This window comes from Onychostruthus taczanowskii, unplaced genomic scaffold (genome assembly GCF_017590055.1).
Source record: "Onychostruthus taczanowskii isolate IOZ18803 unplaced genomic scaffold, ASM1759005v1 scaffold71, whole genome shotgun sequence".
Lineage (NCBI taxonomy): Eukaryota > Metazoa > Chordata > Aves > Passeriformes > Passeridae > Onychostruthus > Onychostruthus taczanowskii.
In genome coordinates, this window is record NW_024504898.1 from 4280567 (window position 1) to 4306616 (window position 26050).

Consider the following 26050-nt stretch of genomic DNA (forward strand, 5'->3'; position numbering starts at 1 on the left):
TCAGCTCTCTTCTGCATATGGTAGGGTAATAGGCAGATTTACAGATATGTTGTCAAATCATAGGTTTCATGAGTTTGGCTTTGCAACTCACTTTGGGCTTATTGGGAAGAATATAATTGAATCATCAACGGTGCAGAAATAGCTCTTTATACTACAGGAGCCATGTCTAATTTTTGAAATTGTGTAGAAGGTGAGGGAAGAGACTTTGAAGTTATTAAAGAGACTAAGGCATGGATTTTCAATAAATATTTTTATCCACTGAATGAGTACTTACTTTATTAACTCATCAAAATTAAATAATACAGAAACTGATGGTAATAATCACATTTGTCTTTTGGTCAAGAAAACAAGGATGTGAATTTACATCCGAATGCAAATTTAAATCAGGAAACTACATTTCAGGTAGACACAAGGCTGTCTTCCCACACAAGCAGTGAAATAGTTCTTTTTTGCATCATTTTTTCCAATATTTCCAATAATTTTCAATATATTCTTTCATTTTGCATTAAGAATTTCTTTTGCTTATTTGCCATATTAACAGTATTCTATCTTAATTATTAATTGCAGTGTTTATGTAGCAATCATTTTGAAGGAACATTTTTATAGCTAATAGAAAACTTGTAACATCAGTGATTCATGATATAGTAAGACAGCAAACAGTGATAGTCAAATTTAGAGCATTATTGCTGCTATAATTATGTTAATTTTATTTTGATAAGCAAACTATCTTTTCAAATTTTTCTTTCATGGTTATTGAGTGAAGAAGAGGAAAGCTAGAGATAACAAGTCCTGTAATAGAAAACAAGTAATTTGTTTCCTTTGCTATTATAGCTTATTAGTGTTTTTCATTAATTGGTCTTATAGTCAGTGCATTATATACTGTACATTATCTGTCTGAAGTGGCTTTTTAGGAGTGGGTTAGTTGTGTTTCCTGCATTGTATGCTCAGTGCAAGAGAAAAAATATAATGTAGAAAAGGCTTAAAATTTCTTTGTACATGGTTAGCACATACATTATTTATTAGTCTATAATTCTTGCTTGAGATATATTAAAATCATAAGCAGTACACACAAAGATCACAGATGTATTATACACTATTTAAGTTGTGATATCAGCCTCTTTATTGTTGTATCTGAATGTCTTATCTTGATAATATCCAAAGTATTATCTACTATTTGAGGTTTTTTAATTCTGTTTTCCAATCCCCTTGACCAGGGAAAACTATATTGAAAGAACAGCCATCACAACTTTTTGTGTTCCTTTCTTTTTATTAGTGGCATTGTTGCCATGCTAGAAATTCAAGGATGCCTAGCATGTCTCTTATACTTGTAGGATGTTTCAGGGTCTTTAAATTCACAAAAGAAAGATTGTGTTGCCTGAGCTTTTCCCATTCTCAGGACATTTCACCTGTACTTGAGAAGCACTGTGTTTGTCGGCTGTCAGAGCTTTGAGTGATTTTGTTACTGTGCTTGACCTGAAACATGTTATTACTGTGAGGATCTGGAGAGGTAAATGTTGAATGCTGCATTGTATTGTTTGGGGGAATAAAATATGTTTTTTGGAGGTCTTTGCTGCTGAGAAAATTGTCCACTGCTCTTTGCAGTATCTAGAATTTCCTAAAGCTGGCAGCTCTGTGTCATCTTTGACGTACAATAGCAGTAGCTGTAGTGGTACGAATCTCTTCTGAGATACCCTCTTGACCTCCATATCAGAACCAGTCATCAGAAGCTCCCTGGAGGGAGGTGGCCCTTAATAAACTTTGTAGACTACTAACTGAGTGACAAAACTTCATTTTCTCATTTACCTGAAATATCTAGTTCATATTTTCCAGTCTACACTCAAACCATTTTTGCATTTTCCTCCAGGGTCTAGAGTAGGGAAAAATTTCCTTTATACACACAAAGTCTTGAAAATTAGTTAATCAAAGAATGAGAACTGATCCATATGGGTTTTAAAAAGTATATTTTCTGCAGGTAGTGAGCGACTTGTTGGAGCTGCCCTAAGGAACTCGCCTTTCTTGCTCATTTATCAATCCTTGTACAGCCAAGCAGTTTCAGTGCAGTTCTTATATAAGCTTGTTGCTCCCTTTTTTTGAGGGAATGGAAAAAGTGTGATGGTGGCCAAGCATGGTTCATATTAATTCTTTCTGTCATCATCTTCAGAGCAGGTGAGGCTGGCAGAGCCCATACGTACAAAATGCAAATATAATCATAAACATTAAAAGACAGAGGGTGTTGAGGGATTTTTAAAATTTAAAATTAAGATAATATAATAAGTAAACACAGTTAATAGAGAAAGCACTAGTGAAATTTGTACCTTAGAGATTGTGTTTTGGAAGTTCTTTTTTCATTCAAGACACAGTAAGTTTTGGATGTTTGATGGTTGTTTTGTTTCTGTGCATAATTTGTAAAGTACACAGTAAATGTTATTTTAAAATAAAATGCCAGATTATTAGTGCTTGTATTGTTATGTATGTTTTATTTAGCTAATTAATTACTCAATTCATTAGATGTTACCATATATTTTATCTCAAACCAAAGGAAAAAGAAAGCTAGCCCAAAAAGTTTTTAGGTTTTTTTTTTCAGATTTACCGCTTCTCTTATATTTTGGTGCTGGCCAGCTCATTTGTTTCAATGCTATGCAGTTCCACCCCTTTTCTTTATTTAATTTCTTAGTATTATTTTCTTCATATACTGTGCAATTACCTGTAGTGAGCTTTTGGTGTACTGTTCTTTTGTCCACAACTTTTATAATCCCAGATTTCTTGACATTGCTGTGCAAACCATTATACAAGCCAGCAAGTTTTGAATGTTAATAGAAACAAGCTTTAATTAAACAGAGCAAAACAGAGCTGGTAGAGGACATTTGTTCTAATGCATCAGTGTTAGAAAACTGATTGCAGGGAATGTGAGGAGAGAGGTGGCCTTTGTGACATGGTAATGGGAGCTAGGCAGGTGTGCCCAGTGTCTCATGCACCTCATTCACTGCTGAGCAGGGACCATCAGCTGCTGAAAAAAGCTGCTGACAAAAAGGTTAGAGCTCATTCTCTTGAGCAGTCATGTCAGATTTGAGGTTTGAGGAATGAGGTTCCTTCCAGGCAGTTCCACGTGGGCTCCTTTCTCCCTTCACTGGGCCTTTTTGTTTTCAAAAGTCTCCTATTAGTTTCTTAAAATGGGAACAGCTTTTCCTTGATATCTGTAATGATTTATTTTTCTAGGCAATTAAATTTGATTTCTTTAAACCATAGCAGATCCCTCATTAAAGAGAATGAATCACTGAATCAAAAATGCAAAGTCTCTGAGTGTGAAAGGCAGGCTCAAGTTTCATATGATTTCAAGGAAAGACCAGAGGGCTTGAGGGAAATGGGGCAGGAGCAGTGCCTGGAATTGGATTGTGTCCACATGAAACCCATTACAAGAATGGACCATTCCCAACAGCCATGCTTGGAAATCTTGAGCATCCTTTTCCCAAACAAGCAGCAAGCCTGAGGGGTTTTGCATCACCAGCTTGTAGAACCAGATGCAAATGCAGGTATCCTGTGGCTTGCACACCTGCTGCTAAATATTTAAATGAGTTTAGAGATCACATAAATTTCTCAGTATTTTGTGAAGAATCTCATGAAGTGTTTTATTGTTTAGGGCACTTCTGTAATTTGAAAATCAGAGTTTTAATGGCCTGTACTTACAGTCTCATTTATTTGGTGTGATTTATTTTTTCAGTTTTGCTGGTACATAACTTTAAAATGTTCACTGGCATTTTTTTAATGTTTTATAATACCATGAAGCTTATGAATGAGGCCTACCATCTAAGCCTTTCAAAGCATTTCAATATAGCATTATTACGATACGAAGTCAGGTTAGCAAATTCTGAAATGAAATAAAGAATTTTTAGATTGTTGTTTTAAGCTTCTGTATCCATATTTAGGCTTTTACATTAGTGATCACAGCTTATAGTAGAGACCATAAACCTTAAAACTGACAAAATTATGAAAACCAAACATTGATATTTGTGTGACTTCAATACAATTTACTGTTATTCAAAGTATCAGTGTAGTCTGTTGATGAGAAAATATTAGTGTTACTGCAAAGTGCAGTCTCACACAAACGTACATGTATAATCAACATACCTTCAGCTTATTTTTCAGGCAGAAATTTTCATACTGCTTCAAAATACTTTAAATGTTTTTCCATTTATCTGTCATTTTTAAAAATGGGGAAGATGGCAGTATTTACCCATTGTGTCATTTGTCATTCCACAAATATGATAATTTTGGGCAGTTGTCAGTAGAACTACATGAAAGAAAAGCAGGAGCAAGACAAATGATACTGATATCTACTGAATTTCACAGGAGTTGAAATGCCCCCTTAGTCTAGAGCGATATTTGAATGATATGAACTCTTTATTAAGTGATGCAAATATTTAATTTTTATTAAACATTTAAAAATATTATATTTAAATTTAATCAACAGCAGAATAAGCTATCAACAGGGAAATTATTCTCCTAGTTACACAAAGTATGGTTGACTCTTGTACTTCTCTTTTTTTTTTTCCTGACCAGGATTACACTTTGACTATGTATTTTCAACAGTACTGGAGAGATAAGAGGCTGGCTTATGCTGGCATACCTCTCAACCTCACGCTTGATAACCGAGTGGCAGATCAGCTTTGGGTGCCTGATACTTACTTCTTGAACGACAAGAAATCCTTTGTGCACGGCGTTACTGTGAAGAATCGAATGATTCGCCTCCACCCGGACGGAACGGTGCTCTACGGCCTCAGGTCTGTGCTTCCACCATGAAGATTTCATCACTGCTGCTATGTGTTGTTGATGTTTGCTTCCTGGTACAAGGTTATTACAAACATTGGCTAGCTTATTATGTAACCTTCCCTGTAACTCTAAGAGATGCCAGTAGAAAACAAATGACACACTCGATGTTTCTTAATTTTGCCAGAAGCACCTTCAGTCAGGTTTTATCTGTTTCTGTACAGTCACCATATCTGGAAAGCCCACTGGCTGTAGGAAGCAGAAAGGCACATATTAATTGTAAACCTGGAAATCCTGTCCAAAATACAGGCAGCAAGATTGAATGTGGGTGCTTATGTTGTCTCTTGATTTGTTCATAGTCTATAAAGAAAAAGGCAGAAGTAGCCCTGGTTGGGGAGAGTCAGCCACAGCTAAGATCATGACCCAGTACTTTCAGTGATTTCTTCAAGCAGGAACCAGCACTGTAATTGCTACATTTCAAACCAAAGGTACAAACTGAGCTTACATTCTCTTATTTTCTACCTATTTTAGGTTTGACTTGTGTTTTCTTTCTTTTCTGCCATAACTTTTATGGTTAGAAATGCTGAAGTATCCTTCCCTTAATAAACTTAACTACACCAGCAAAAATCCTTATGGAAAACCCAATAGTATCAAAATATTGCTTTCTTTGAACAGGTTACTTCATTTGCTCCTGTGGTTTAAACCAGCAAAACAAGTCCTTGCCAGTGAAAGCTCCTTTTCCATAGTTGGAAGTTTCTTGTGTATTTAAGCAGAGATAATACTCAAGATTGGTGCACATAGGTAGTGAAGGATAAAAAGTCCCTAATACAGAAATAGATCAGAAAAGTGATGCAGATGTGTTACATATCCAGTGTCAGTATTTTTACCTGCTTCACTTTTTTATCAACAGTAGATCTTTTTACTTGACTTGGGTCTTGGCCCTCACCTGTTACATTATGGAGAATTGAATGAATCTTTCTAGACAAATTAGAGATAGACTTGGCCTAATTTGGAACTTCAAAGAAGTTTAGAATGTTTTCTTGTAATTAATCAGTTTTAGCAAAAGGAGGCTTTTGTTTTGCGAGGTATTGACCCAGTATGGAGCACTACAGGCTTAAGATGCTTTTCTCAAGTGGTTACATGTGAGAAAAAATTATCTGAGATATATTTGTTTTTCTTTATGTCAAGAAATTTCCCCACAGCAATATAATGAAAAAAGTAAAGGAGATTAGAATTCTTGTGATCCTAGTAATAGGTGGAAGTCTTTCTGTCGCACTCTAAAAACATTTGGACCCATTCAGGTGAGGATTATCTGTCATAGAGTAGTGTATTTGAATAAGTTGGCTTCCTTTTCTGCAAAATGCAGGTGTCCACAGCAGATGCATTTCACATAATAGGATTTGCTCAGCAGGATTTTCACCAGTGGCTCATGTGTAGCACACTTCTTCACTTTCCTTTTCTCTGAAAGCCTGTAATATCCAGGGTGAGAATCCATGATAGGAAGCAGCTAAGTTATATTGAAGAATGTGAAGAATGACTGTGTTAAATTAAATTGTGGCAAAATATAGACACTGTGATCAAAAGGAAGAAAATATCTGAGCCTTATCTCTGCGGATTTAAAGACCTGTACTTTGTGTTGTTCCATCACTACTCTACTTCCTCTTTTATGGCTTCAGAGCATCCCAATGGCATTGGGCTCAAGCTGCAGTCCAGGGGCAATGTGGGTTGAGGCCAGAACTTGGAGTTTTATGTTCCAAAAAGCACAGGGTCACTCAGAATAATAGGTGAAATTTTAGAGGGTTGCAACCAATTACAGAACATCCACAGAACAAAGCAGTTCCTCAACAAATATACAATTGAAAGTGATCCCAAGGCCACACTGGATGTGTGTTCTCTTCTGAACAATGTAGGATTTATCACAGTTTTGAAGGACTTGACTTTCAGTCGTCCAAGGTTCCTCTCTGCTTTAGAGAAAGCACTTTGCTACTGCAGCAGAAGTCTGTGATAGTGGGGGAATGGAACAGTAGCTTTTTGAAGTTCAGCCCATTTCTGGGGAATTTTTTTCTTTGGCCAACACGCTGAATTTTTTCTACCTTCTTCAAAACAATCTACAAGGAAAATTATGATAAAACAGCTTTTTTTTTCATAAGAGACTACAGAGGAAATAACTATTTTATAGTCTGGGGATAAAAAATAGAGTCTGACTACTTGTGTGTTTCTCATGCATAAACCTCTTGGTTTTAGGTAGTAAAATGTTAAACATTAAAAGTAACTGGTGCTGAGGAATATATGTAGTTTATCAGAAAGGACTCACATAATTATTACCCATATTTGAAACATGATAGATGTTTGCAGGGTGAAAAGGTTAGTTGTGATCAGTCAGACAAGGCAACCACGCTTACTTCAATTCTTTTTGGATTAATGTGTTTCTGTATCAAGAAAGTAAACAGTTAGGACTGTGACCTAATCAAATATGAAGTATCTGTATTGCCTAGACTGCTTCATACTGTAAAAGTTTTGGGGACATAAAATATCCTTCTCTCAGTTGTGTATGCAGCACCTCACAGCCCATCACAGATGGGGTTCCTGTACAATATAGCAGTATAATCAAAGGCAATTAGCCCAGAAAAGGATAAGAGAATCTATATCCAGAGGAAAGAAAACCAGAGTATGAAATTATAAAAAGTTAAAAGCATTTCTTTTGTGTGTTGCTTTGACCCAAATTGTGTGCATCTCTGTGTCTGTGTCCCACTTCATCCTTGTCTGGCTCATAATCATTCCTCTGTCACTGCCATAATGATGAGTTCTTGAAACTTTGTTGTCTTGTGTCAGGCACCATACTATCCCATAAAAAGTAAACATGCTCTTCTAAGCATGCACAAGCCTGAGCCTTTCATATTTGCTCTTGGTGTGCATTTGTGCAAGTTAAATTTGATTACTTGAATGTTCATTCAGGAGGGACCTCTGAGTACTAAACTTACTTTGAAAAAATGAGATAAATTTGTTTCTGTCTATTTCTGGCTGTATCTTCTTTTCTAGTTCATTTTTCTGTAGTGTAAAAAAGTTTCTTGAGCAAGAATGTGCAGTTTATGGTACTGGAACTTGTGATGCAAACCCACTAGAGTATGTGAACAGACCAAAATAAAAATACATTCCTTAAAATTCATAACACAATTATTAAGTTGAATATAAATTTGCCAGCTGTATAATTTTTTACAATATTGTAAAATTAATAATGTTATTCTGTAAGGCTGGCATTTATAGCTAGTTATACAACATAATAGTTAAGTGTCTGCTAGCACATTCCCTTTTGTATCAACTTAGCTCATGTGGATTCTGCTGCAGGATCCCACATGAGACCTAGGTTAGTGTAGGCGAATCTTCTAAAGCATGGGAGAGAACCTTCATATCAACAATTTCCAAGCATGCCTACTTGTTTTACTTTGAACACAGTTATTATTTGACTGAGGAGCAAGATCCTTTCATTGCACAATCAGTATGGCTTTGTTAAGGGTGTCATTGCTTGCTTATTAATAATCACAGCTTTAAGAGTAAGTTTTCTCCTCTAAGACTGTATGTTAGTCCTTGTTTTATATGCTTAGCTAGAGCTGCTCTTAGTAACCGTATTGAGGAGACATATAAAGAATCATAGAAATCTTTGGGCTGGGATGGACCTTAAAATCATTCTGCCATGGGCAGGGACATCTTTGATTGGATGAGGTTGCTCAAAGCCCTGTGGAGGCTTCAACACTTACAGGGATGGTGAATCCAGAACTTCTCTGGGCAACTTGTTCCAGTGCCTCACCACTCTGAAATTCAAAATTTCTTCATAAAATGTCATCTAAATCTACCGCCTTTCAGTTTAAAGCCATTCCTCCTTGTCCTACACATCCTTCTAAAAAGTCCTAGTTCAGCTCTCTTGTAGCCTATCTTTTGGTACTGGAAAGCTGCTCTAAGATCCCTCTGGAACCTTCTCTTCTCCAGGCTAAACAACCCAGATGATTAATCATCTCCATAGTTAATAGCCCTGTGTCTTACCACCCTGCCTGAGTTTCCAGAAGGGCATTTGCAAATGTTGGTTGCAGAGAAAACATTTCCCTAAACTGCAGAGCAACTGGGGAACTGCTGTTTGTACACAGCTCCAACCTACTGGAATTTGTGTTAACAGAGGAACCAGAGCAATTCCCAGGTGCTGTTTGGAGGAAGGCTGGCCTAAGTATCCTCTTGTGATACAATATTTAATACCTGAAATCCTGTGGGACTAGCATAAGAGTATTCAGAGGAGAGTCAGATCCTATACACTAAGGATAAGCATTATTTCCTTCCTTTTATTTGAGATTGGATAGATTGGATATATTCATAATAACAACATTGAGGGTTTTTTTCTGTGAAAGATGTGAAGAAAGGCACATAACTACTTTTTTTTTCTCTTGAAACATTGCCCTGGAATATTAAAGTACTTTACCAGATTAGAAGACTGTAATTTGAGAAGGTTAATGGGTAGAAGAAAGAACTTCAGAGAAAATGCATGAAAAAAACATTAATATTGAGGGTTCCAGCTTTTAGATGCACATTTAAGGCATTTTCCCATCTTGTATTTATTAACATAAATTATCACTAGAATAATATTTGTTTAGGAACAAACTGTGCAATGTCTTTGTCTTGTTTATATCAAAAAAGGATCAGTAAGGAATGGAGCTAGTCAGATTCAGAAGATAATTTATATGAAGCCATTATAAAAACAGTGATGCATAATAATGTATATTGTTGAAGGCTGTGATTCAGAAAAACATCAAAATATGCTGCAGATTAATTATGAGCACATGGTTATATCTGTCTAAAGTTAGAACAAATATATAAATCCATTAACTACAAAATGAAGTGACAGTGCTGTGTGAAGCTGTTAAGACAGTTGTTCTGGTTGCACATGTTTGTTGTTGACTCTCCTGATATACAAGAGGTTGATGAATAATGCTGATTTATCAATAGTGAAATGTTTTGTAAAACTGTCCTTAGGGTGCTAAATGGTTAAATAGACAGAGAAGTGAAAGTGTTTTGTTATTTGAGGAGAAAACTTAAAATTCAATATGGAGCTTCACAACAAAATCCTCTTTCAATTTGAAAACCAGGGAAGTAAGATTTAAAACAAAGCATTTTGCTGGACTTAAAACTTTTTTTCAACATTTCAGGGTTTTTTTTTTCCTAGACCTGCCACAAAACCAAGAAATCAGTTATTCATGCACCTGCAATCATTTTGACATTTGTAGAAGACTATTTTCACTTCATGGTTTCTGTTATAAAGTCATATCTTTTAATCTCAGCAAATGTTCATGTAATATTTGCATATGAGGATAGGTCCATTGAACCCCAAAGGGGCTGGTTGCATAAGGGTAATTCACAGCCAGTTGTTCCACTGTAATTGCTGCTCTATTAGGCTGCTGCTCAATGTGAAAATATGGATCAGATTCTCACTTATTGTAAGCTATTCTTCAGATCTTCACTTTGGAAGATAAACACCCCCATCACCCAAAACCTGGATTACTGGCTGCATGGTAAAACTGTTTGATGCTTGTATTTCAGAATCACAACCACTGCAGCATGTATGATGGACTTGAGACGATACCCACTGGATGAACAAAACTGTACTCTGGAAATAGAAAGCTGTACGTACCTAAGAAAATGCATGTGAAATCTAGTTTGGATCTAGTTGTTGGGGTTCTTTTTGTTTTATACAACTGTGTAATATTTACACATGTGTCTATAAACACTATTTGTATCATATAATTAATCACCATTTGGATTTTTTGTTTGTCTGTTTATTTGAATTATTAAAAGATATAAGGAGTCATCCATTTCTAGATAGATTAATACATTCTAGAAAAATTAGATGAGGACAGAATGAAGTAATTTAGTATTCCTGCCTGATTTGGCAGAGGTAGTGACTGGATGCTTATCTTCAACACAAGAGATTAATATTTGTATTTTTATCAGATTTATTTTCAAGAGAGCAAACACTGTGATACACTTGCCTTTCAGTATGCTTTATTATGTATGGATATTCTTGGTGCAGGACCTACCATGGGATTTCAGACTGAACCCATTTATGATTTGAAATTGTATTGCAAAAAGAACAGCATTCTCTTTTTCACCTAGTCATGTCCTAGGATTGCAATATTTGCACTTAGAAGTACCTGCTCCATTTCTGCTACTGGCTGGAAAATGTGGGCCATATACAAAAAATACCAGTATACATTCCATATTCAGCTGTAGTCCTCCACTAGTGTAAGCTAGTGGAAATGATGCAACTCACAGTTTACTGTGAGTGGAAAAGGTCTGCCCTAGTTATGTTTCTCTGTGTTCATTGAATAATCAAGCTTCTTCTGGTGATTATCAGTGTAAATATACATTTGGTTTGGTGCTAAATGCATTTGATATCCTAAATCTTGGATGGTGTTTTCTTCTTGCTGTGACTATTAGTGAATAATACATGAGTAATAAAAAAAAAGGTAAAATAAAATGAAAGCTAAGTATTTTGCCTAAAATTCCCAGGCAGATTGTAATGGTGTAGCAATTTGGGACACCTTCCCACAGGCAAAATACCATACAGCTCTCCAGCTGTACCAATTCTTTTTGTTGTCACAAATGACAAGCTGCATGTTTGAAGCTACGTTTGAGTCTGCTGTTATTTTTGACTCTCTTGCTTTGCCTGCAGATGGCTACACAACTGATGACATAGAGTTCTACTGGAGAGGTGGAGATAACGCCGTCACTGGCGTGGAGAGGATTGAACTTCCTCAGTTCTCTATCGTGGAATACAGACTGGTGTCAAAGAATGTTGTCTTTGCCACAGGCAAGTATTGCCCTTTGCCCATTTAGTGTTTAATTTTCTTGTGCATGAAAATTACTGTTTTATTAATAATAATTAACTATTATTACCAATCAGAAAATGTAGCCTCTGTTGCCTGTTTGGATAAAGAAATTACTTGACAAAGCCTGGAGGTAGGAGCCCATGAAAATTCCAGTCTTGCATTCAGTACTGCATTCAGCTCTGGGGCCTCCAACATGAGAAGGACATGGACCTGTTGGAACAAGTCTGGAGGAGGGCCACAAAGATGATCAGGGGCTGGAGCACCTCTCTGATGAAAACAGGCTGAGAGAGTTGGGGTTAAGCTTGGAGAAGAGAATCTTCTAGCAACCTTTCAGCGTTTAATAGGGCCAACAAGAGAGATAGGGAGGGACTTTTTACAAAAACATGTAGTGATAGCACAAGGACAAATGGTTTCATACTGAAAATATATTTAGATTAGATATAGGAAGAAATTCTTTACTGTAACAGTGGTGAGGCAGTAGGTTGCCCAGGGAAGTTGTAGATGCTCCATCCCTTGAAGTGTTGAAAGCCAGGTTGGATGGGGCTTTGAGGAGCCTGGTCTAGTCAAAGGTGTCCCTGCCAGTGGGGTTGTAACTATGTAGTCTTTAAGATCCCTTCCAATCCAAACCATTCTGAGATTCTTTGCCTTCTTGTTTATTTTTCTTTGTATGCATGTGATACTTAACTAGATGCCTAAATATTTATGGTCTAAGTATTAAGTCATTTACCTCTAAATCATGAGTTAAAATGTAACCTACAGGGTAACTGATCATACATAAACATGTTTTGGCATGCTAGGTCAAAAGGCCACCAATTTTATAAACACCTCCTTGCAACTTTTCAGTGCATGTTTGTTTTGTTGTTATATAGTGAATGTAATGTCTTTTGTCTCTTGATTTGCACTGAGAGATACACAATACTATCCAGTGCATTTGTGGTCATTGTTTAAGTGTTAAAATTAAATCCCTGCTTGTTTCCTTGAAGATGGAATAAAAGTCAGTAGCAACTCACAGTACTGGATGTCTTTAGAATACAAAGTACAAGGTTGATTTACATATTTGGTGTTAGACACCAAAATAGGAATATGTGTGACAAAACCAAAGCAACAGAGAAAGCCATCAGCACACGTGGGGCCATTACTTGGTTCATTACTGGGGCCTTCAGATTTTCAGTGCTGTTCAGACCACAGGAGTGTGCTGTTCCATCTGTCTCAGCACACCAGAACAAATGAAGCACAGCTGAATCATGTTTGTAAGCATCACTTCACCCACTCTTTGGACACAGCATCTGTTTCAAAGTACACAGAAACACAAGTTGTATTTCAGAACAAAATGTAAATATTGCTGGGATTGAAATTAGTATGAGGGAGTTTGCCAGCTGCTGCTGTTCTCAGTTACCATTGTGAATGGAAGATTTTTTTATATGGAGAATCAGTTGCTCTAATCCTATATCCTTCTGTCCTGCAGCTAGTGCCACCTTTGGCAGCCAGGGCTTACCTGTCCCTCCACAGGACTGGATATGCTTTTGTAGGAAGGCTGTTTTAGACAACAATGAGAATACAGACAACTTATTTGTGGAGTGACTTTTATGACAGTCCAAGGCCACCTTTTAGTTCAGTATGAAATATTTCTCTAGATGCGTGACTTAGTAATGTAGAGATGAGAGATTTGTAAAAATCAGGAAAACAAGAAATCCAAAGAGAGATGTGACAAATACAAGAGAGACTAAAAAACTAGGAGCACATATTTCTGAGACTGACCAAATGTTCAGAATATTAATGGTTCTTTCTTAAAAGTACTAGTGAAAGGAATAAAAAAGGCTCATGCTTCAGTGTTTAAAACAGCTTGGCATTAGGGAGTTACAGAGAACAGCATGTTTCTTGCACAGTTTTCTGAAACATTTAATTTTTTTCACTGATGAGACACAATACTGAATTTACTATTGCTTTGATACAGAACATTATAAAAATGCTTGATTAATGATGACATTTTATAGCAAGACAGGAAAACATCACATTTGTTTCTCAAAACCACTTTTAAATCTAAATCTAAAGCATGCCAGCAGATAGAATACATAAACTCAGCAGACGCTTTTCAAGTTTCTTCTCAAGAGTTTTTTACAGTCCTAGTAATTAGGGCCAGTTTCTACATTTTTTTTTGGAAAATAAGTTAGGCATGTTTTTGGCTTTGAGGTTATTGAAGTCTCAGGGGGAGATATTAGTTCTTTGAGCTCAATATCTCAGGGAACATTTCAGAGATTTCAGTCCTAGTGTGCTTTGATTGAATAAAACTAAAAGAAGACTTCAGAGTCATGCCATAAACAGCTTTTTGGATTAGTTTTTTCTCCTATCCTTCAAGAGAAACTGTGCTGTATAATCTTGTGTAACTTAGGCAAAAGAAAATATCTGTTCCCATAGTTACTACTGAGAAGCAATGATAAGTATGGGAAAACCCCCATCCATAATCCGGGTGGAGCTGCAAGAATGCTGGAGGAACTGCATGCCTGTTGAAGTATAGAATGGAAGTCAAAATTTGACTGGCCAAATTAGCAAAATGTGTCTGGAAAAAAGATAAAATTCAGTATGGACAAGTTCAAGATACAGCATCTGTGCAACTAAATGTTCCTTTCCAAATTAAGGATAAAGAATGCCAGGTTGTGCCAGGGTTCTGTGTGTAGAAATACAGGGGTTGTTGTTGATCTCAAACTGAACATGAGCCAGTAAGATCTTTTTTGGGAGAAAAAGAAAAGAAACAAACAAAACCACAAATCTCATCATAAAAAGAAGCCTGATTTACATTGATAATGCTTAAGCTTTGTATTTTTGGTCAAGGGTAGCACTCTTGAAGGCAGTAATGGAGCAATAGAAGAGGGTTTATGGAACATAAGCAAGTATAAGTGAAAAACTAGAAAATGGCATAACTGAGATTAGTGGAGAAACAAGTATGGCCATGTAGTTTAAAAAAAGAGAGCACTTGATTGGGAATTAAATAGAACCTTCATGTGTCTAGAAGTTATATGCAAAGCCATGTACAATAGTCTGTTCCCTTTATTCCTGATTTTTAAATTGCTATGAAGAAGAAATACCTGGTTTGACTATCCTTCTCACACCAACTGAAGGCCATGCAGGATACCATAAGATATTTAAATGGCACTGGATGCTCATGTGTCAGTAACTGAATTAAGCCCACAGTCAAATGCTATCCAGTCAGGGCTGTCAGTGAAGCTTAAAGAGCGATTCAGCTCTTGAATACTTCTGTTTTCTGAAATGAATATTTTAAGACACTCTTCAGTTGCCTAAACCTAACAACCTTCTGCCTCTTGAGCTGCTGTAGAAGATCCTGGTTAGCTGTTAGGCTGCTGTTCTGGCATCTTGCAGCCTTGTGTTCTATGTTCACCATCTACTGCTTCAGTATTGATTGCTTTGGTGTTGTGTTCTGCTCTTCTTTAGCCTCTCACATCTCAAATGGCTTTAGACACCTCAGTGTAGACAGTTAAATCACATCCTTAGAATCAGCTGGCTCTAAGTCTAGATCTCCATGGTTTCCACTAACACCTCATGCTCCATGCATGAGCAAATACCTGCATTCAAACACCTGAAATGTAGTGCTAATTCTGTTACCTGAATCTGCCTCCTAAATGTTTATTATCTCAAAATGCTTGGATAGTGAACAGGAATGGGGATATGTAAAACACCACCTAAAAGTTTCAAGTCACATAGCAGTCAAAGCCATATGAGCAACCTGTTGGTAAGAAGAGGGTAGTGTTAAAAGATTTGAAAATTAAATATTTGCTGTATTCTGAAAGATCAGTATGTAAAGTACATTTCCAGTTAGCCAAAGAACCTTCCCAGAAGAACATATTAAAATAAGAATTCTGTAACTGACCAACTCTGTTATCTTGTTTTATACTTGGATAACACAGCAAGAGACTAATTTAGCCTTGAAGCCAGATATTTCAGCTTGCTAGCTTTTAATGAAATTGGAACAGAAACAAGTAATCTCTTTTTATCAAGTGCCCAAAAACGTGAAAAGGAATATTTGGGGCTCAAGTATTGATTAAGTTATTATTTTCATACTTCCATTCCCAATACTGTTAGATTGAAATACTTCTGGCAAAATTCTGTTATTCCTGTAGTATTTAAATTAGCCCATATACATCAACATGTTATATGAGATGGGAGGAAGGATAACAAGGCAAAACAAGGTTAAAAGGTAAAAACCAGATTTTTTTATGGAAACTTAACAAGTAGAATTTCCTGGCAATTAATCTCTAAATGTACTGAGCCTTAATTGACAAACCATTATGCAATCATAATCAGACAAATAACAGTGTAATTGTTGAGCTTACCCAGAAGTCAACTTATATTAAATAAGTAACCCACAGAATGGATCTTTCTAGATAAATAAATATCTGGACTTACAGTCCTTGCTCCATGAAGGTTAGGACCCATCCTGTTCAGAGAGCTTTAGCCATTCAGACAAAGAGGGGGAATTAACTACAGGAAATAAGGAGGAGTCCTTCTTTTAATTGTTTATTTTCTACAGATTCCTGTGGCCTGTTTGCTGGAGGTGAGATACTGCAGCAGAGATGGCAGGCTGGATGCAGGGTCAATAGATAATTTTTGAAGACATAAAAGCAATTCAGTTGAAAGTAATATAAAGTCTCACAGTCTCAGGGAGAGGTATCTAAAGGAGAACCCTGGCTATGTAGTATGATTAAAAATGATTCTACCAGTTCATGTTTCAATTTCAACCTGACCTTAACAAAGTCTATACTCTACTATACGTGTCAACTGCAGTAAGCATCTGTAATGCTAGCAAAACTTTTGTTTTTATTGCCTGGGAGCCTCACACCATCAAAATCTGCCCTGAGACTTGCAGGGTCTGGATTAATCTTGTTCTGATTTATGGTGAATATAATTTCAGTGTCTATGTTTGAGCTAGGTGTCTGAGTTGGTCAGAATAGAGTTCATGCAGTTGGTGGAGTCTGGAGACAAAAGGAGTACACCTACAGGAGTCCATTTTAGGAGGTGGTAGATAATTCCTTAGGTTTCTTTTGCTGGATTGACTGGATGAACTGGAGCTTAGACACCAGGCTCATGTGTGAGCAGTTCAAGTGTGTTGCTTAATCAACTGCTATTTGAGAGGGCACAAGGCAGACTCTGTATTATCCATGTGCTGATGAAAAAAATGTAGGGGGGAAAATCATGTCCATCAGCTGTGTGCTGGTGTCTGAGAGATGTCACAGGGCATCTCAAAAGGATCAGGGCACCATCAGATTAGCACCTGAATCTGTGTTACAGTCAACTCCAACTCTAGAGCAGGAAGACAGAAGGCACTGACAGCCCTGGCCCTAGACATGGTTCTTGGGGTTCTAACTTCAGAGCAAAGAAACTGGTGCTTTAAGCTTATTTAGGTTGATGTCTCTGGCCTTGAGGTCAGCTCTCTGGGGAGTCCACCTTGAAGGTCAGATCTCACTAGTTTCAGTAATTACCTTACCTAATTAGACAGAAATTGTGCTGAAAAATGGATCATGGTCACAGGTGAAGCATTCGAGATAAATGTCTTGATAAAGCTCGCTCTGTTATATGGTTTCTCAGTTTGGGATTTCATTACTGAACATTACTAACATATGTGACACATTATTCTCTCCCCTGTTGATACACACCTCTTTCACCCACATTATTTTCTCTGCTTTATCAATGGTGAGGTTCTCTTTTCTTTCTCTGAATTTCTCTAGTGTATTCAGGGTCCTTGGCTCTGGAGCAAACCAAGAATTCTTCAAAAAGAATTGACTTTATTCAGTTCTACTGAACTTTCTTGAATTTCTTCATACTATTTAATCAAAGAATCAGTATTTCTATCAATAATATCCCACAGATATCCAGACCTGGACAGGACTTTTGAAAAGTTTTATACACATTTATAGAGAATCCTTTGAGTGGGTAGTGTATTATATGAAATAATTTTTCTCAGCAGAGCTTTATAAAGATTTCTGTCTGATGCTCTGCTCTTATTGCAGAAAGGTGATCAGGTCTGCTGCATTTTTAATGTATTTCATGATAGCAGAGTTTATATATTTCATTATGGTCTCCTGTTTTATTTATATAGTCTGCAGACACAAGGCCACAGAAACATTTTCATAAGAATCCAAATGAAAATGTTAAGCTTTGCAAAAAAAAGCAGGGCTGGTTTCAGTGAGAAAACTTGTCTTTTGAAATGAAACATTGTTTATCTGAAAATGAAGATGTTAAGCAAGCTGCAGTGTAGATGTTTGCTTGCTGAAAATTGTGTCGACTGCCCCAGACAGCAGAAAACCTTGGTCTAATCAGGATGAAATACATCCTTCTGATTCCAGCAATATACTTCTATTGGTGAAGCTAAAAGGCATTTCATTCTGAAAAAAATGCTACTGATTGAAGTAATCACAGCAACCAGATACATGTACCAGATATTTCTTTTCCCAGTCATAGTTGTTTTGAGATTGTTTGATACAACACTTAAGGATATTTGCACAAGTTTGATATTGCCTTGATGCTCCTGCTGCCTGGAAATGGTGTGGCATTTTTCTGTCATATGAGTCAAAGTGTAACAAACTATCAGGAATATGATGGAGAGAAATCTGCAGTTTTCCATTCCTTCTTTCCCTTTCTTTCTTAGGAAATCCATCATTCCTATCTATATGGGCAAATGTAATTTCTTAAGCTCATATGCAAACACATAAATATAATTTAAAGGGAAGTTTTTAAGTTTTCATTTTTTCTCTAGACGTAATCTTTCATAGCTTTTACATATTTGCACTAGAATGGGTAGGAAGTGTTCTAATATCTGTTTGGGTTCTTGGTATGTGCTGAAATTTTTTTTAGGATGTTGACTAACTGCATCTTTTAGATGAGCTGTTAGAAGTATATCTAAGACTGGTAGTGCGAACACTGAAATCATGGAGCTAATGTGGGAAAGACCACCTTTTTCTTATACAGCTGTACTAAGATTTAATCATCTTTGCATTTGGTGAAAAAAATCACAATTATTTTTAACAATTTGAGATTTCTAAATATATTCGTCTGAATATATACATATATATATATATATATACATATATATATGTATATAAGTCTAAAATGTATTCAGTAAGATTAACACCAATTCAGTAAGATATACATCAATTTGAAATTAAGTTGGTATTGAGGTTATTAATTCTTTCTATTGCTAATTTTTAATGTTTGTAGCTGTTCATGAACTATATATATGCACACAAAAATCGATTTTTTTGTTGTTGTTGTTTAAAATATGTTTGGAAGAAAAATTTGAGCTGACTAGAATTGATGTTTAGGGGATCTAGTCTGAAGGCTTTTCCTTTAATAAAATTCATTACAATTTATTTTTGACACCATGGTCCATGTTTCTTATAGTTTATATGTAATTAAGAAGTTTCATCTCTTGAACAACTCATTGTAAAGGAAAAAACTATGTGCATTGCTTATTCTCTCAATATAAATTCTATACAGAAAACTGTGTACTTGGATAAGCATCTTACCTGGACACCTAAATAATTGTTTTTAAAAACTAACTGGCACATACCTATCTGTTCAATAGTCTAAAGTAATTTTCTGTCTCTCTTTTTCTTCCCAAATACAAATTCCTTGGCTATCACTGTATTCACTGCAAGGTTTCTTTTAATACAAATGAGTAATACAGTGAAGGTGTCATCCCTACTGTTCTGCAGATGTCATACTACCCCACAAAATGTGCAGAAACTGAAGACAGCTATCTACAAGTGTCTTTCCTTCAGTATAAATTACACTGTTTTCTTCTCTCTTTTCTCAGGTGCCTATCCAAGACTTTCATTGAGCTTCAGGTTGAAGAGAAATATTGGCTACTTCATTCTTCAAACCTATATGCCCTCCATACTGATTACCATTTTATCATGGGTGTCATTCTGGATCAATTATGATGCATCAGCAGCAAGAGTTGCCCTTGGTATGTGCTAAAATGAGTGGGACATTAAAATGTCAGATTTAATGTAGCCTTCAGAGGTTGTTAAAAACTACGACATGATGTCAGTGTTTTGAAATTCCAAAATAATTTGCGTCAAAATCATGTCATCCAATATTGCCTCAAAAGTGATGTTTTCCCCTTCATGCAAGAGTGTAGCTAGCACTAAATCTCTGACATGAGCTGCTTTTACAGGTCCCAGACTTGTTTTCACCAAAGCTGTTGTCAGTACGTTCATCTAGGACACCAGTTCCACAATCATACTTGAACACGGGCTTTAGTCCAGCTCAGTGTGGGAGGACAAATGTGGCTCCAAGCCTCCTCCTGAGGTCCTGGGTGCTTTAACTGATGCTGGCAGGAGCAGACTTCAAGAACCATTGTTAGTTCAGCACACATCAGCTATGGACCATACTATGCCACCTAACCCTCAGAGTACATGGCGTGTTAAGTGCACATCTATGACAGCTTAAAGTGTCATTTACCTCATGACAGAAAAACTTGGATTTGGCACAGGTATGTGATTCCTGCCCAAGGACTTTTCAGATCAAGGTATCCTTTAAATAAGGGAAGGTCACTAGAAGATTGTGCAGTTGACACATTGGAGGGAAGGGATGCCATCCAGAAAAGCCTTGGCAAGCTTGAGAGGTGTACCCGCATGAACCCCATGAAGTTCAACAAGGCCAAGTGCAAGATCCTGCATGTGGGTCAGGCAATCCCAAGCACAATTGCAGCCTGGGTAGAGAATGGATTGAGAAACAGCCCTGAGGAGAAGGACTTGGGCTGTTGGTTGCCAAGGAGCTCAACATGACCCAGCAATGTGCACTTGCAGTCCAGAAAGCGAACTGTGTCAGGGCTGCACCTAAACCAGTGTGGCCAGCAGGGTGAGGGAGGGGATTCTTCTCCTTGACTGCTCTCATGACACCCCAGCTGGAATGCTGGATCCAGGTCTGGGGTCTCCAACATAATAAGGTCATGGACCTGTTGGAGTGAGTCCAGAGAAGGGCGACAAAGGTGATCAGGGACTGGAGCACCTCTCTGTCAAGGCAGGCCAAGAGACTTGGTTTTGTTCAGCTTAAAAACAAGGCTCTAGGGTAACCTTACAGCACCTTCCAGTACCCAAAGGGGAAAGGGACTTCATACAAGGACATGTAGTGACAGGACAAGGAGGAATGGCTTCAAAATGACAGAGAATAGATTTAGATTAAGAAGAGATTCTTGATTGTAAAGATGGTGAGTCACTGGAACAGGTTGTCCACAGGAGTTTTGGGTTCCCAATCCCTTGAAGTGTTGAAGGCCAAGTTAGATGTGTCTTCAAGCAACTTGAACTGCTCATGGCAGCAAACTTAGATGGTGTTTAAGGTCCCTTCCAAGCCAAACCATTCTGTGATTCTGTCATAGTTTAGCAATGGTATTCTCCAATTTAGTGGTTCTATTAAAACCACCCTGTCCCCAGTACCCCTGTGGGTGGCTGGAGAGAATTGGAGACACAAAAGGTAAACATCCTAGGCTGAGGTAAGAACAATGTACTGGAAACAGCAATGAGACATGAAAAAGAACAGGGTCAGCAAACTACAAAAGAGAGAGCGATTCACAAGCAAAAATGCTCATTGTGCAACTTATGACTCAGTGGTGGCCACGCTTGCCCCAACCTGAAGGGAAACCTTCCTCCCAGAAAAGACTCCCTTCCCACAACCTCTGGCAATGATGTGAGGTGATAGAGAATAACCTTTGGGTCCTAGCCATGCCCCTTCCTGGCTACTGCAAAAATTAACCCTGTCCTGGCCAGAACGAGGACAGATTCTATATCAATGTCTCACAGCAAATATTTCATCATTTACAGAAGCATACTCAGGGATAGCTATACCTAAGGAAGATTAAATGGATCTATAAATCCTTATAAATACTTCTGCCTCTTGTCTTGTCCCAAATTCTATCTTCAACCCTGTGCTTCTCAATTACGCATACCTTGTCACTTCCCCATTAACCAAAACTTGTCACTATGTCTGTGCTATCTTCCTGCTGTATTCTCTTATTTTCTTAAAACAGGAACATACTCCCTAGTTCCCTTATTTTTCTATAATGTACTACAGCAAACCCAGACTCCAACTCGTGTCCCTGTGATTCTCTTTTTCCTTACCCCTTTCCTTATGTCTCTCAAGGTCCCACATACCAAAGCAGGTAGGGCAGCCACCTTTGTGCAACATATTATCCAGCAGCTGAATTTGGGCAGCTGGAGATACTGTAGATTAACTGCAGTTACTGTGCAGTAATTCTGCACATAAAGTGGGTTAGCTGGTGTGTATGGGCATGACACAGTCTGGCATTACCACTCAGCATCCAGGGTTTGTTTAGCAGCTTCAAGCTAAGTAGCAGCTTAATAGGAAGCAGGGCACAGAGTTCAGACATCTCTGATGTGTTCATAAATGAGCTACTGGATAGCAGAGATCCACCCAGGTGGACCAAGTGAGGGCACTTCAAACACAGCCATCACCATCTACATACATACTGTCTAGGAATGCAGAGAACAGATGGTTAGACAGAAGTTACCATACCCAGTGACATTTCATGCCCTTTTGTTACAGGTTAATGAGATTATTCCTTGTTTAAGGAGCAAGACTGTCCCATGTCACCCATTTCTGTGTAGCACAAGTTCATCAAGTACTGTAAAACAAATATTAGAACAAAAATCAGAGAGTACAAGGCAAGCTCAGGAGACCAGATGTTCTATTTCCAATTGGTAGAAAGTCCTTTTGAGAGGACAAAAATCTATCTAATAGTTTCTTCTCAGAAAACAATTAGTGCCTTTGTGATTATGTCTTTGGCATTTGTATATTAAAGTTCATTATCACGGGTCTAATCCTATGTTTCTTTGTATACCACCTCTTAGTCTTAAGGTGGTATCATAGAATCACAGAAAATGGTGAGTTGGAAGGGGTCCACAAGGGATCCACAGGAGTCCAACTCCTGTCCCTGCACAGGATCATCATCTCCAAGAGTCACACCATGGGCTCAAAAGGATTGTCCAAATGTTTCTTGAACTCTGTCAGGCTGGTGCTGCAACCACTGCTCTGGGGAGCCTGTTCCAGTGCCCAACCACCTTTTGGGTGAACAGCCTTTTTCTAATATCCAACCTAAACCTCCCCTGACACAGCTTCAGGCCATTCCCTTGGCTCTTGTCACTGGTAACCACAGAGAAGAGATCAGTCCCTGTCCCTCCTCTTCCTCTCATGAAGAAGCTGAAGAATGAAGAACTCACAAAGAATGAAGAATGAGTTCTCCAGGCTGAACAGACCAACTGGCTTAACTTGCTGCTCATATGGCTTCCCCTCACAACCTTTCACTTTCCTCGTTGCCCTCCATTGGACACTTTCTAATAGTTCAATATCTTTTTTATAGTGTGGTGGTCAAAATTGCTGACAGTATTCAAGGTGAGGCTGCCCCAGTGCAGAGCAGAGCAGGACAGTCCCCTCCCTCGCCCAGCTGGCCATGCTGTGCCTGATGCATCCCAGAACATGGTTGGCCGTCCTGGCTGCCAGGGCACTGCTGGCTCATGTTCAAGTTGCATTCCACCAGGACCCCCAGCACTTTCTGCAGCACTGCTCTCCAACATTTTGTTCCCCAGTCTGTCTGTACATTGAGGTTTGCTCATCTCATGTGCAGAATCTGGCACTTCCCCTCACTGAAATTCACATGGTTGGTGATGGCCCGCCCAGTTCTCTAATTTGTTGAGGTCTCTCTGCAGGGCCTTCCTGCAGGGACTTCTAGGGCTAGCTGCTCTCTGTTCTGTAGTGTCTGTGAAATTACATGGCATCCTAATATGAACCAGCATAAAAGCTTAAAGGTGATATAGCACCTTTGGACATATATCATTGGCTCTGAAAAGCGCAGTACAAAGAAGGCATACCTGATTTCCTAACTATTTGTTCGAGGAAGAATTCTCTGTGCAATTCTTGGGACACAAACTTTTACTCAATCCCTGCAAGAAGCTGGTATTCTCTGCAAGAGCCTGATTCTATTAGTTTACTTCCATGTTTTACCCCTGTGCCTGATCCTTTGTTGTACTGAACCAAATAGTTGCTTCCAGGGTGAAGCCAAGGTGCAGAACAAAGGCCAGCTCATTCCAGAAACTATGTGCTATGGACACTGCAAACAGATGGTGATATAGGGCTGATCTCAAGAGAAATATTCAAACCTACATTCAAAATTCTGCTCTCAACTTTTTGCTAGCTAGCCCTAGAAGTTCCTAAATTCAGTCCTTTGAGTGAGGAGAATAATCTCTGGAGTCCTCTCTTGTGGGAAGGACTATAATCACAAGAGTATCTTGTTTTTTTGTCTTAGGGGAGTGTCAGCTTTGTCAGCTTATTCCCCTCCAGCTGTGCTTTAAAATAAATTATTGAGCTTCAGAAGGACATTTGGCCACAGGATCTTAGGATCTCCCAGGGAAAGTATTTCCCTTTGGTTAATGATAGTTACCTTTCTGTTCAGTGTGCCTAATCTTCCGGATCACCAGACATCTGGCATCAATGCACATTTGTTTCACAGTTTAGAGGAAAAACACTGAAAACCACATGACACTAAATATCCAAAATATGTGTTACACAATCTCATAGGGTATTACTGGAGTTCCCTGGAGTGGCACTGCTTACACTGACAGCTTGGTTTTGAGTTATATTGTCTTTATTTTTGTCTTTTCAGGTAAAAGAAGCTGTGCTTTATTATATGGCAGCAATTTTATTTCATCCTTTATTTGTGTTCTGCCTGTATTTTAGTGGCTACATGTAAACTGATGGTATAATTGTGGAATCAAAGAAAATAGTAATGGAGAAGAACTAAAAGAATGACTTGCCAACTTGCCTTGAAATGAGACTTATTCCACAAATGAGTGTTTTCAGTAACCTGTGATTTGCAATTCTCATAGAATTTCCAGTGGAGATACAGATCCTGCAGTCTATTGTGAATTCAGGCAGACTGACAATAAATTTGCTTTTCTTTCCAGATTTTCAGGTGCTATGTCCATCCTTAGATAAATAGCTTGACATAAGGTTGATATAGATATTTTGTTGATAGTTTACTAGTGTCCAGTTTGTTGCTATAAAGAGAGTGCTCTCCCTCCTTCCAAAAATTCACATCCCTGTCTGTCTCTCACTGCTCACCTCACTTGTTTCTATGTAACTAGCTTACAGCAGTAAGCTTCACCAAATTAGTCATCTCAAATTTCACTTATACATTGTCCTTTCCTGAAATAGATATCTAAACTAGATGGGATGAACTGGTCTAGAAAGGTACCTGTCTCTCCCTATCTACCTCAGGGAGACCCTACAGGACTGACATCAACCAGCTGCCTAATTCTTAGAAATTTAAAACTGTGGGAGAAGTCTTTCACCAGCTGTGTGAGCACTGTTCTTTTTGCATATCAGTGTGGTCTCCATGGAAGAAATTTTCAATACAGCTACACAGGCTTCCATGAAGCTGCATTAACTCATGGCAGTAGTGCCAGACTCCATTGTTAGCTGTTCCCCCACTCATAGGAAAGAAATTATTGTAACAGAATAATAATGCATCAAGTTTTAATTTTGCTTTTTTTTTGCAGTGATGTCATCTGCAAGACATCTTTTACAAATTTTTAAGCTTCTTCTCACTGACAAGGCATATTTGCCAAGAAGGAAAATAAAACTGAAAGCTTGGAGTTGTAAGATATGTGATCTTTTTTCTTTGTGTAGGAATTACGACTGTGCTGACTATGACAACAATCAACACTCACCTGCGAGAGACTTTGCCTAAAATTCCATATGTTAAAGCCATTGACATGTATCTCATGGGCTGCTTTGTGTTTGTCTTCTTGGCCTTACTTGAATACGCCTTTGTCAACTACATTTTCTTTGGAAAAGGCCCTCAAAGGCAGAAGAAACTTGCAGAAAAAACAACAAAGGCAAACAACGATCGCTCAAGGTTTGAAAGCAGTCGGGTAGGTTTCTTTAATTTATATATATTCTATTTTTACATTGCAAAGACTATCAGTATGAAAGAAACTAAAAAGAAACCATTTGGTGACAACCAACCACATCTTTTTGTGGACAAACTTGGCCATTTTAATTTTCAGAAGACTATATGTAGGCATACAGATGTGGAAGTGAGTATGATCTGTATGACAAGTAAGTGTAAGAAGAAGATAGTGGGAGGGAAGCTAGTTTGAAAATAAAGGCTCAGACCTACAAAGACGTTTATTTGTCTAAATCAAACTTAATCTAAATGTGATTTTAAGTACCTATGTACATTTCCATTTATGTGTAAGCGAATCCAGGATCTGAGCTCACCTTTCCTCACTTCACTTAGAGGAGATGTATTTACCATGGAGAAAACAGATAAAGGATTAGTTCTGCCATGCTAATTAACTGGCCAACATAGTTGAGTGCTGTGTGTGGCA

At 37.8% G+C, this 26050-nt stretch overlaps 1 protein-coding gene across 3 annotated transcripts in view; it reads left to right on the forward strand.

The window, feature by feature from the left end:
* The window catches only part of GABRB3 (gamma-aminobutyric acid type A receptor subunit beta3), a 112749-nt gene that overhangs the window by 74462 nt on the left and 12237 nt on the right, over positions 1 to 26050 (forward strand). For all 3 annotated transcript variants that reach the window (XM_041422105.1, XM_041422107.1, XM_041422106.1), the window contains exons 4-8: positions 4558 to 4778; positions 10345 to 10427; positions 11477 to 11614; positions 19459 to 19611; positions 25347 to 25591. In XM_041422105.1, coding sequence (XP_041278039.1) covers positions 4558 to 4778; positions 10345 to 10427; positions 11477 to 11614; positions 19459 to 19611; positions 25347 to 25591 — 840 coding nt within the window. The remainder of the gene's footprint in view (positions 1 to 4557; positions 4779 to 10344; positions 10428 to 11476; positions 11615 to 19458; positions 19612 to 25346; positions 25592 to 26050) is intronic.